This window comes from Pseudochaenichthys georgianus, chromosome 3, assembly GCF_902827115.2.
Source record: "Pseudochaenichthys georgianus chromosome 3, fPseGeo1.2, whole genome shotgun sequence".
Taxonomy (NCBI): Eukaryota; Metazoa; Chordata; class Actinopteri; order Perciformes; family Channichthyidae; genus Pseudochaenichthys; species Pseudochaenichthys georgianus.
Genome location: NC_047505.1, coordinates 39,376,536 through 39,388,564, shown reverse-complemented (window position 1 = coordinate 39,388,564; position 12,029 = coordinate 39,376,536). Strand labels below are relative to the sequence as shown.

At 42.8% G+C, this 12,029-nt stretch overlaps 1 protein-coding gene across 2 annotated transcripts in view; it reads left to right on the top strand.

Annotated features, from left to right (window-relative positions):
• The first annotated feature begins 5,134 nt into the window (after positions 1-5,134).
• gse1b (Gse1 coiled-coil protein b) overlaps positions 5,135-12,029 on the top strand; it is a 183,046-nt gene continuing 176,151 nt past the window's right edge. For both annotated transcript variants that reach the window (XM_034074711.1, XM_034074704.1), the window contains exon 1: positions 5,135-7,975. In XM_034074711.1, coding sequence (XP_033930602.1) covers positions 5,486-7,975 — 2,490 coding nt within the window. In that variant the 5' untranslated portion in view covers positions 5,135-5,485. The remainder of the gene's footprint in view (positions 7,976-12,029) is intronic.

Genomic DNA, 12,029 nt, shown 5'->3' with positions numbered 1-12,029 from the left:
CCTGGAATGACCTCGTTCACCCAACTTCCTGCCTCCCAGGATGCAGAGCAGTGGTTGGCAGCTAAGCATGGATGTTATTTCTAGCCTCATAAGGTAACAGCTGCTTTTCAACGTCAATAAACACAATAGCCATTAAAATGTTATCACACAAAGAGTGTGTCGGCCTTTTTCACAGCAGACCTTTTGACATGATCGATGTAAGAAAAAGGCTGACCAAGAAGATCAATTAGCACACTAATCATAAGACTTACACATAAGCAATTACTACAGCAATGTCTACATCAAATACTTAAAAGGAATAAGAAATATTTCTACAAGTATGTTGAAATCTTCATCAACAGAGTTATATTGAGACACAAGAGGAGTAGTAGAGCAACGGGAGTACAATAGAAGGAAAGGGAGGAAACGGGGAAGAGGAGTGAAGAGGAGAGGAAAGGAAGGCACTGAGTGACCACAAAGTCAACAGACATATCAATCTTGCCGGTTTGATTGAGTCTAATCAGTCCTCGGGGATTGGGCTAATCAGGCAAAAATGAGAGAAAACATCTGTGTTAGGTGAACATGAACTTTTGTGAAGCAGAAGATGTGACAGAAAGAGCAGATCAAGCTGTATTAACAGGAGAGTGGAAGGGCTGTTAAGCTGTTAATGAAGCAGAGGTTAGAGGCTGCTGGAGACACAGAGATGTGTTAGTGTACCTGTCATTGTTAATCAATCTGAGGACGTAAAATCAATTTGATCTGAGAAAAGAGTTTTAGATAAACACCAAGAACGTATCTTAATGCTAGCTTTGCTGAGTAGTCTTTGAGAACTAAATATGGCCTTAACTTGCTTAGTTGTGTTTTAGCACTGAACCTAACCATCATAGCTGTTGGCATACATGCAGGCTGTTACATCTTAGCTCTGTCTAGGTTTCCTTGTTTTGTAAATTATTTTTACATTTTGACAATGTGCTTCTGCACAATATCACTTCTGTTGATGTATATTTAGGATGTTTACAATAATCTTCTGTGTTATACACAGCCAATACTTTTTTTTCCTTTGCTAAAACTCTGGAATGGCACTCACCCTGTTTGAAAAAAGTACTTTTTCTTATAAGTACACTATACCTATATTCTCTCTCACACCTACTGACATGTTCAGATCCCAGGAGATCACTGTGCTGAAGTTTGGAGTCCTCTGGTGCAACGGTCAAATAATTCCTCCCAGATGGTCTTGAAAGCCCAGACACATAAAGGATGACATACTTTATGCTTGCACTGCACATGCACATATGGTGATCTTTGACTACAGAGAGTCCATTGTAGTATATTACCTATGGAGGAATCAGGTGTATTTATAACGTGCAGTATCTGTCACAAGCCTTAAGTATCAGAAAACATGATACGCAGGCTAAACCTTTGAGCATTTTATGTGAATGTGCCGTTTGTGCATTCACAAACAAATGCTGGATTTTTTTTTTTAAATGCTTAGGTGCTATGATCACAAGTTTGTTCAGGGAGTGTGACAAAGTTAAAGTTAATACAGAAATCAACGCTTCCAGCAATGCATCATGTGCAGCATACAATTCAAGATTCAAAATGTCCCAGAGGGGAAATTTGCTTTAAAGACAATAATCAATTACAAAAGCATATAATGCATCATTCATATCATAAAACACATCATATAAAACACAGCACAAGATCCATACCTCCTGCACTGTCACCATAAATCATGGAAAGAGAAGACGTAATGACATGACATCCGGAGTTATAGTTTGTTTAAAAAAACTAAAACAGATGGGAGAAAGAGCTATCTGTATCTATTAGCGCTACCTTTGAGGGGGGTCTAAACCTCCGCCCAATGGAAGCATCTGAACTCAACATGTAAAGAATGTTACATGACCCTCACTTGAAACAGGTTCTAAGAGTTATTAAAGGTAGCACCAGAAATAATACGACACAGCTCCACAACTTATTTCCAGCCTATTTTCTAAGACTTAAAAGACTGCTGTGTGCCTTAGATGAAAAATAATAAGAATGTGATGCGGTGGGTTATATTTTAGAGCTGTAAAATAGAAGAGGCAGGAGTGCTTAATCTGCTGAGGACACTCCACTGTCCTCCAATTGTCTATGGAAATTGAAACAGACAGCCTGCAGGACATTGGGTGGGACGTCTTACTATTACACACACCTAGAACCACACACACTCACACACAGTGTAGAGTCTTTGCCCTCTACCTGCCCCTGTCATCACCTTGTTTTAAAACTCCTTGAGGGTCTACACTACTCAACAAGAGGATTTTATTCAGATCACCCTCCCACTTTCTCCCCTCGCTAACCCCATCTCAACACACACACACACACACACACACACACACACACACACACACACACACACACACACACACACACACACACACACACACACACACACACACACACACACACACACACACACACACACACACACACACACACACACACACACACACACACACACACACACACACACACACACACGCACACACATCCCAGTCCCCCCTCAATCCCATCTCCCTTTCCACTCTCCCCAGCCTGAGGGTCTGTCAGAGCAGAGCAATTTCCATACAGAGTATGAAGAGCAATACGGCGGTCATCTCAATCACATGAGACCTACATAACGGCAGCAGGGAATGTGCACAGATCATTTTTACACACATGCACATTAAAGCATCTGCCAGGGACTGAACACAGTTTCAGAGATTAAGTCAAAATCTCCATATTCATGTGTTACGGTGTAAAGCACAAGTGTTGCATCGTGGGTCTTGAAGTGAGTATAGAAATGTAATATTTGTTGCTAGTTTTTCATTAACATGAACAGAAGAATGAACATTGTATGACCTGCCTCTAGGTACTAGGCAATTATTCTGATACTAAATATATGAACATAAGTGCATAGAGACAAAGTGTACATGACAAGTATAATGTACACCATATGAGCAGTCCTACATCACAGCTGATGGCCATATTATGAAGTGTGGAGGCTGTAAGAGGTCAAAGTAGCCAGTATTTCACAAGAGGTTTGAATCTGTAGATTGATGTAGACGTTTTGCGGAAAATACAGATTTTATTTATTTGTTTCAGCCTTATCACCTTCTGAACCTCAGACTTGCATTGCTCTTAGAGAACCACTGCACGGAGAAAGTAAGACAAATAAAAGAAGGAGAGGGGAAAATAAATATGATTATTTTTAGCTACAGCTTTCTCTAGTTTTCTTTCCCCTAATAGCATTTGCTTTCTTGCTCTCCTTCATTCTTTCTTCTGCCTGACTGTGATATGCCCACATGAGCCCCTTGCAGTCTGTCTGGTGCATATGGGGATCTCCCAAATGATGCAGTACTAAGATTGAACACCACGTGTCAGTGTTGAAACTTTTAGCTGGACATCATCAGTGCTTTTTCCTATGTTTTGTGTATGTCTTTGACAGGTTCTTAGAATATGCACTATGGATATGTTAATTAGAATAACTAGTCTAAAACATATACTGTATATTTACTCCCCCTCCCCCCACTTCGCAATTGTCAGTAGAAACAAGTCAGCATCACTCAGGAATGTCTTTTTGTGTGATGTTTCTTGGTTGCCATGCTGAAGAGAATCTTGGGGGTGCAAGAAGTAAAAGTGAAGCTTGGCAGTGTCATTTTAAGTTATAGGTTGGACGGCTGAAGAGGAAATGTAATTTGTCTTCAGGGGACATATATGATGAAGAGGGTATCAGGGTGAAATGCAGAGGTATTAAGGTAGAGGTAGTCCCTGACTCTCTGACATCATTGAGTCAATAGACAGTAGAGGAGGCCAGGGGCCACACACAGTGGAGCGGACAGACATAAATGTTTATGCGCGTGATGACGTAAATATTTAAGGGTTGATTACTCAACTTGCTGTCTTGTCTTGGTCAAAGATATTGGAGTTCGGTAATAGGAGGGAAGTAGGGTATGGTTGTTAATAATGTATATGTGTGCATGGCGTGAGGAGGATATCCACTGTGTTGCCAGCCTTTCTTTACATGCCTCTCTTTCTCACCTTCCTTAAAGACCAGATTCTGAACATCATAACACACAAAAACAGACCAACATGCTGCCAGATCGATTGATACATAGATAATTGTTTCTGCAGACGTGCTGCGCTTGTCCTACATATTAAATAAGCTGGCAAAAATGCCATTTAGTTTTCTAAGGCCAGAGAAATTCATAGGTTTCTCTCAAAAGTGGATTTCTCTTTTCAAATTGTGAAGCCCCTGGAATACTGTCTCTCCCAACCCAACGATAAAGAAGCTCCTTCAGCTCTTATTGGCCTTCTCCCTTTTCTCACAGACACTCTGTTAAGGAAAGCCTGCTCTGATGTACAGCTGGGCCCTATTATCAGACCACTTTTTAAGAGACTGACCCAAGTATGGTTGGATATTCAGTGCTTTTAAATGTTCTTGTATCCATTCTCTGAAGTTACTTAAAAAAAGAGCTTTTGATGTTTGGGAATGATATTTTGTACTCATGCCAGGAAACTGACTAAGGTTGAACTTTGACCTGTCATCAATAACACACATCAAAATACAGCTGCCCGCACAAGTTATAGTTACACAATTGAATATTTTGTGTGGTTTTTTTTCATATTTGAGGAAATTACTTAACTGTTAACTCGAAACAGAGCTCTGTAGGCTTTGTAAATGTGTTGCCTGAGGGATGAATATTGGTAATATCAATATCTGTGTCTCATGTGGCTTGACACTGTGTTGCAGTGTTGCTTCTTATTTTTCTAACATGCAGAGTAAGCCCAATTAATATGCTGAAAATGACAAAACTAAAATAACCAGAAATATGTAAACCTTTTTTTAAAGTGTGCGAAAACTCATTAACAGTCGTCCTAAAGTGTCTAGTATTAATTGATACAGGCTAATGAGTCACAAATGTTTGCCTGCAGTTGGTAACATGCATGGTGGGAGTCTGTTTATCCAATTCACGCCCCTGTTATACAGTGGAAATCCTGCACTTAGAAGAATGGGCAGTGACTGCGGGAGTGTGTGCTCATAATCTCTGTACAATTATTACTGGGGGCTGGCAGGGGGTGGAGGTTGTCTTTGGGGTGTCGAAGCGGGTCCCATGAATCGGGGATGGCGCTCTGTACAGTGTGAGCGAGTCCGCAGCCAAAGTTTGCTGCGCGCAGGCAGAAAGTTCGCTCGAGAGGCGACCCGTGATCCCAAGTCATATAGCCTACCTACGGATTTAAAGTGCAAACATGCGGATTACAGACTTCAATTAGCCTGGACTGTTTTTACTTTTTCGGTGGTGTCCATGAAAGACAAACAGTTTTCTGCTTTCGCTGTATGCTGTCGTTTCAATGGACTATCGTGTATCTTATCACCCAGTGAGTAACTTTGATTATGGTTTCCTGAGCTGCAGATAAGTGTTAATCATACGCATAACTTGACTGTTGACGTCTTGTCATGTAGCGTAGTCTTGGATGTTTAAAAACGATGAACTCCTCCTGTGACATCGAACTGGCAGCCTTATCTCGGAAACACCGACTCATGGCTGCAGCTATGCCCGAGGAGGACAGCCTATTGCCCGGCAACACTTCCATGACTGACCGGAATGGATTAGGGGGACTGGTTCACTGTTTTATATGTGGAAGCGGAGTTACGTCAGGGAAGGAATTGAGGCTACAAGTGACATATCAAAAGGAGAGGCTTCCGTTTTTCCCTTTCCTACAAAATCAGGAGCCAGCCCCGGGTGCGTGTGAACTGAGCCCGGATGGACATACGCTGGTTTGCGCGGTGTGCCACTTTTTTCTGTCCGAGCAGTGGAACTCTTTCGAGCGGAGCAGGACGCCCATTGAGAAGCGCATGTACTGGCTGAAACGACCCTATCAGTGCGACTCTCGCCGGGTCCCACAGGAGTGGAACCTTTCCTATGACCTGGAGAGGAGAATCAGTGGGGGCGCAGACTCTGATTTCTCTTCTTTTTCTGACAACGAGAACATGTCAGACCAGGAGATGGATTTAGTCGACAGAGCCAGTATGAGCAAAGACAAGTGCATGAGAGAATCTGGCAAATCGCCAAGAGACAGTAACAAGAAGAACAATGTCATCAGTGTTAAAAACAGTCCAGATTCACAACGGGCAATGCGCTACCCGGTGGGTGTTTATGGGGCGCAGGGATCGCCACAAGCGGAGAGTGTTCTGCCGGCGAGGCGCGGTGCTAAAATTATAAATAATGTCTGTCAATCATCAGAATCCCTGGCTAAATCCCAGGAGATATTCCCTCAGCGATGCTATGACAGTCCCTTCCCTGACACACCTGTGCAAGACAACGGGGTCATTATGCGCAACAGGCGATGGTTTGAGGAGGGGAATGTCAGACACGCAGAGCCGCGTCAGAATCAGCGTGTTGTCGACAGCAGCTGTGCCTCGTCCAGACATACATCCCTGCTGTACCGAGGAAGGACAGAGGATCACCCCGACACTGCTCTGTCATCAGTTGGCACCACTGCTGTCACCACTAAATGTAACATGGCTGTTCCCAGGAAGAATACCTCTGACAGCTCTGATGAAGATGAGATTAACATTACAAGTGATGATGATGTAGACATGTATGAGAGAAAGACAAGCACTACAGCAAAGTTTAGACATGTCAAAAACCTTTCAGTTAGAAAGTCACACCCCACTGTGGACACCTGTGCAGAGGAGTGTGTGTGCTTTGTCTGTGGCACTGGGCTCAGACCTGATGGCCGTTTCAAAGTCAGTGTTCAGAAACAGGAGAGGGCACAGGGCGAGCCCTTCTTCCCCTTCCTGTGGCTTCACTCCCCTCCCCGGGGTGCAGTACCCATCAGTCCAGCGGGTACAACCTTGGTGTGTGGCAGCTGTCACACTTCTCTCATGCAGCAGTGGCAGAGCTTCCAGCTGGCGGATGTGCCTGTCCTTCAACGTTTGTATGTAGTCCCCCTCAACCACGACACCAGTTCTCTCCAGCCTTCCCAACTAACTTCCTCAGAGTCCATAGAGTGTAATAATGAACCCATGGCTTCCCACGAGGCCTGTTTCCTCTGTGGTCAGGACTGTGCAGGAGATATGAGGGTGGCATATGCACAGGCTGGTGTTGGCAAATCCCGGGGTGCAATGTATTTTCCTTTCATCAACATGTTGCCCTGCCCACCTAATGCCCAGGGGGTGAGGAATGGCCGTGTGCACTGTTGCCCACAGTGCCATTTGATCCTGGAAGAGATCTGGGGGGCATATCGACTCAGCCTCAGTGAAGACCTCATCACGTCTGTCAGCTCCTTCCTAGTCAGGTACCACGCTGCCATGGCAATTGAGGGCTCTGGTCCGGCTCATTCCCAGACAGCTGTGGCCTCTCGCCCCTGCAGCTCCATGTCAGTGTGTTACCTGTGTGGAGGCGAGCTCTGCACAGGTGGAGAGTACCAGCTCCATGTCAACCCGCCTGGGCGTTGTGGGGAGAGGGAGCCTTTCTTCCCCTTCCTCACAGTCCATCCTCCTGCACCACGGGCCAAGCCAGTTGACGCCACAGGCCTGGTGTCAGCTTGTAATCTCTGCTATCATGACCTACACTCCCAGTGGGCCCAACATGAGAGTAAGGGCCAGGGTCCCTCCACTCCTTCTACCTCTAGTTTATCCAGTGCCAACCCGCAACCTCCGAGCTCTCCATGGGCACGCCAGTACAGCTGTGAGGCTTTTGTGTGTTTCTTCTGCAGGAAGGAGCAGCACAGGAAGGGTAGGCTGTGCGCCGTCACTGTGGCCAGGCTACCTGTCTTCCTGTACGCACCTCGCAACACACGCACGCTCCTGGTGGATGATGGGAGGAGGTTGGTGATTGGCGCATGTGTGGAATGTAAGGCCATGGTGCAGGTGGGACAGAGCATGCAGCAGGACAGGGATAGGCTTGGACATGGATCTTCAGACGGGGAGAAGAGAGAACCAGAATCAGCCTTGCTACAGACTAGACATAAGGTAAGCACATGCTAAAAGTTTATGTTTTCCAATTGTCCTCAAATGTGTCTAAATGCAATGACAAGCTTGGTTAAAGTCTCCCATCACCTTTGAATCCCCTCTGCATTCCCACAGTGCAGCGCAGACTGTGTTTGCCCTGATATGACCTCTGAGTCACATGGCAAGGGATGAGTTTAACACTTTGCATAGTGGAATATCTGTGATAAAGAATTGAAAATCACTGTGATGCAGATGGTGCTTTTGACTGTGTGTGTGTGTGTGTGTGTGTGTGTGTGTGTGTGTGTGTGTGTGTGTGTGTGTGTGTGTGTGTGTGTGTGTTCTTGTTTGTGGCTTGAAAATGAAAGGCTTAGTTGGGGTGGATGACACAACTTGGCTGAACAATGATGATGAGACACTTTCATCAAAACTTACTTCTCTAAACACCAGAGGAAAACTATGGGGATCTGACTGCCAAGGCCAGCCGTGTGTTTGCTGTGTCCATGTGTGTGTGTCCATGTGTGTGTGAGTGTGTTTATTTTGGTAAGCATGACTGAGTATGTCCCACCCCGTGCTGAACAGTTTGTTTTGGTTTGAGCATGTTGAAGATCTTAAAGAATATTTTCAATGAAGTTTGTTTAAAGCAAATCTAGAGTTCCCATACAATACGTATTGTGATGACAATAATCATAACACTTATGCAAAAGAATGGTCTGCTAATTCGTTATATTAGCATGTATACACTTAATTTCCTTCAAATACATCAGCTTTATCAAGTGTTCAGTTTAAGTTTTTATGTTTGTAATATTAATCTCAATATAATATTTTGATCTTTATCAATATAACGTTTAGAACACATGCCTATTTATCTATTGCCTTATTCATGATTCCATTGGTTTCCAAGTAAGATTTGGGAGGGAAATACCCATGATACTAAGATTAATAAAGCTCCAATAAGAAACTTTCATTACTTTCCCTTTTCATGTCAAAACATATGCTGTGGCAGTGATGTGTGTTTCAAGACTTCGTACTTTACATCCATTTTAATGGTTCTCATTCATATTCTTGAGAAAATGCAACATGTCATCATTAGAATAAGTGATTCTGATGAGTAAAGATACTTGCATAGGTGGTCCAGATGGGCCAGCTCAGTGAACAGTACATTCACACACTTCCTCTGAAGAGAGATCATTCTGTCATCATTAACTTTCTTGCTTTTTTCTGTCTCCAAATGTTGGTTTCTTCTCACTCGTCTTTCAACAACACACATACAATCCCTGTCGTGCTCAACCCTTCTTTTCCTATAGTAAAAAAAAGAAGTGTTTTGGGTTATATCTGGGACAAGTGCTGGGCAAACGAGGATGATGATGTGTTGATGAAGAGATGAGGAGCATAGACAGACAATTGTCTCTGTGAACAGCTCTCTCATGCAAACAGACACTAACTGTCCAGCCATGCAGGACATCTAAAAACATCTGTGAATGCCATTCACCCTCAGTAGCAACCTCAGTCGCTGCACACTCACACCAGCTGTCTTGAGTTGTCTACGTCTTTTCTGTCTTTTTAAAGAACCATTTGAGTGGCGGATAATCTTATGGTCTCCAGACTTCAGTATTTGTTATAAAATAAGTATGTGAGGGGATACTCGTGATAAAGAGTATACTTTTGGGACCAGCTCTTTCTGCCTGTCAAGATTTACGCATTGAAGAGTGGGTGGGTGAGAGGGGAGTCTGGGCAGGCTAGGTTTCGAGTGATCATTTTGGAATGGTATGGTTGCAGGTGGCACAGCCAGTTTTGGCCTGGGTGAGACAGTGACCTCATGGCTGAGAGAGTGCCAGTGTGTGTTTCTGTGAGGAAGGGGAGGTGTGAAAGTGCTGCTCGGGAACAGGTGCTTTGTCCTCTAATGTCACGCTGTATACTTGAGAGGTTCTGTCATCACTGGGGTTTGGGCTGTCAAGAGGGAGGGTCCATCTGGTTCCCCAGCACTCTGTGTGCCTGGTGGAAGGGACAGTACAAAGATAAACATACACTAATTGTTCTTTCCTTTTCTATTCCTTTGTATTCTATTGTTGTTTGATTGTAGTTTATCATGTTACACAAAGCTGCACACCAAGGATAGTTTTCTTTTAGAAACAATTGGTGCCGTTCCAGGTATTTTGGAAGCTTTCAATTCCCGGACAAATGAATAAACTCCGGTCAAATATCATACGTTCTTTTGAGCCTCAAAGCATTTGATACGAAGGCTTAAGAAAGATACCGGCTGGAGCTATATCCGTGACTTCAGACTGGATCTTAGAGATTATCAGGAAATTCTTTTAAAGTTGTCTTTTCCAATCCAATCCATTTTATTTCTACAGCACATTTAAAAACAAGAGAGTTGAACAAAGTGCTGTACATCAATAACTGTATCAAAACATAGTCTTTTAAATGTTTTTACAACTAAAATGTATTTTTAAGTACACCTTTTCTGCAATAACTCAGTCAGAGCATAGGTTGTGTGCACACGGTTAGAGAGTTTCCAGGTCAAGAGAAAGAGCAGTGTGTTTACACTATAGGTCAGTCTGTTTGTTGATAAATAAATGCTACAACTTTTTGAGGACCCAATCTTTTGCTCAGCATCCCCCTTCCTCCAGGCATTGTTACAGAGATTTCAATGCCATTTAAAAGTGACAAATACCCCAGTTCAAATACTTTTTTCTGTTTTAATATTCCAAATTCAGAGTCAATACCAAGACCAAAACACAGTGACAAATTAAATGTTTGAAGACTAGTATGAGATTTTCCCACACGCACGCACGCGCGCGCACGCACGCACGCACGCACACACACACACACACACACACAGAAGTGATGGGTGGTTATCGTGGTCTCTGTTCTGCTGCCTGGCTGTGTTTAATTAGTATGTTGAACATGACCTTTGACAGGCGTTTAAGTATAGATCACCAGCCGCCGTCTGGGGAGGGGCTGCTGGTCAGAAGATCTTTCACTTGCACTCTCAGTAAAACAGATGTCAGTGGCTTTGTTGTCGCTCAAACTGTTGTATTCATGTATTTGTGTATTTAAATGAAATGGGATCAGGATAGCCTATGGGAGATATTGCATTTGTTCTTCTGAAGTGCTTTTTAAGCAACACAATGAAGGCTATATTTAAAATAACTCTCTTTGTGCCTCATTTCTGACACACTCTGCACATGATGAGTGTGTTGTTTATGAAACTGATGCAGAGCCGTGAAAGTAGTTTAACGCTGACTCATGGTGTACCATGTGTCAAAACAGTGAAGTGTGCTCCCAAAGTAACCATCTTTCAGGAACTCGCTTTTTATTTTACTATCCCTCTGCTGCAGCTCAATACTTTTTCTGTGAAAGTATTTTGTAATAAAAAAACTGTAAGACACTGCTCAAGTCAGACTGCTGAAGTCTTATATTCAGTTAAACTAAAAGAACAATATGGGAAGGCGAAACAGCCGATAACACTTGTTAATATGCTAATAAGCATGTGTGGGTAATGTTGAAAAATGTGAACTTGTTCTTTAAGGAGGTAAAATAAATCTGATAGTTTGAAATTGTTATGGATATACTGGTTTTCACTCAATTTTAAAGTCATTTTACTGTCATAATATTCTGCATATGAAGATAAAATAATCAGCTGTGCAAGTAAAGTAAGGTTAGTTGAAGTCGAATTCTTAAACCCCTTTATCAATAAATATCAATAGTAGAAAATTATCTTTCAATGTAATTGTAGAAGCAGTTAATTATGTATGCTTTCTAGTAACAGATCAATCTTAACTGCATATTGTGGTCTTGAACAAAAATATGGTGAAATTATGATATGGTTCATTTCTTAGGCCCCATGTAAACTGATCCAGGGCTGCATAACTGTGTTGTTGCAATTATTGGAATTGATTGCATTCCTTTGATATAGATGTGTATAATTAAGGCGTATAGCTAAATCAACAGCCTCCATAGTCAAAATAACAGTGTCTTCTGCTTGTACAAGAATATAAGGGACTGAAAGAGCAAATCAATTAGTCAAGCCTTGCAAAGATAAATACTTCATAATTCTACGCAGATTCGGAAC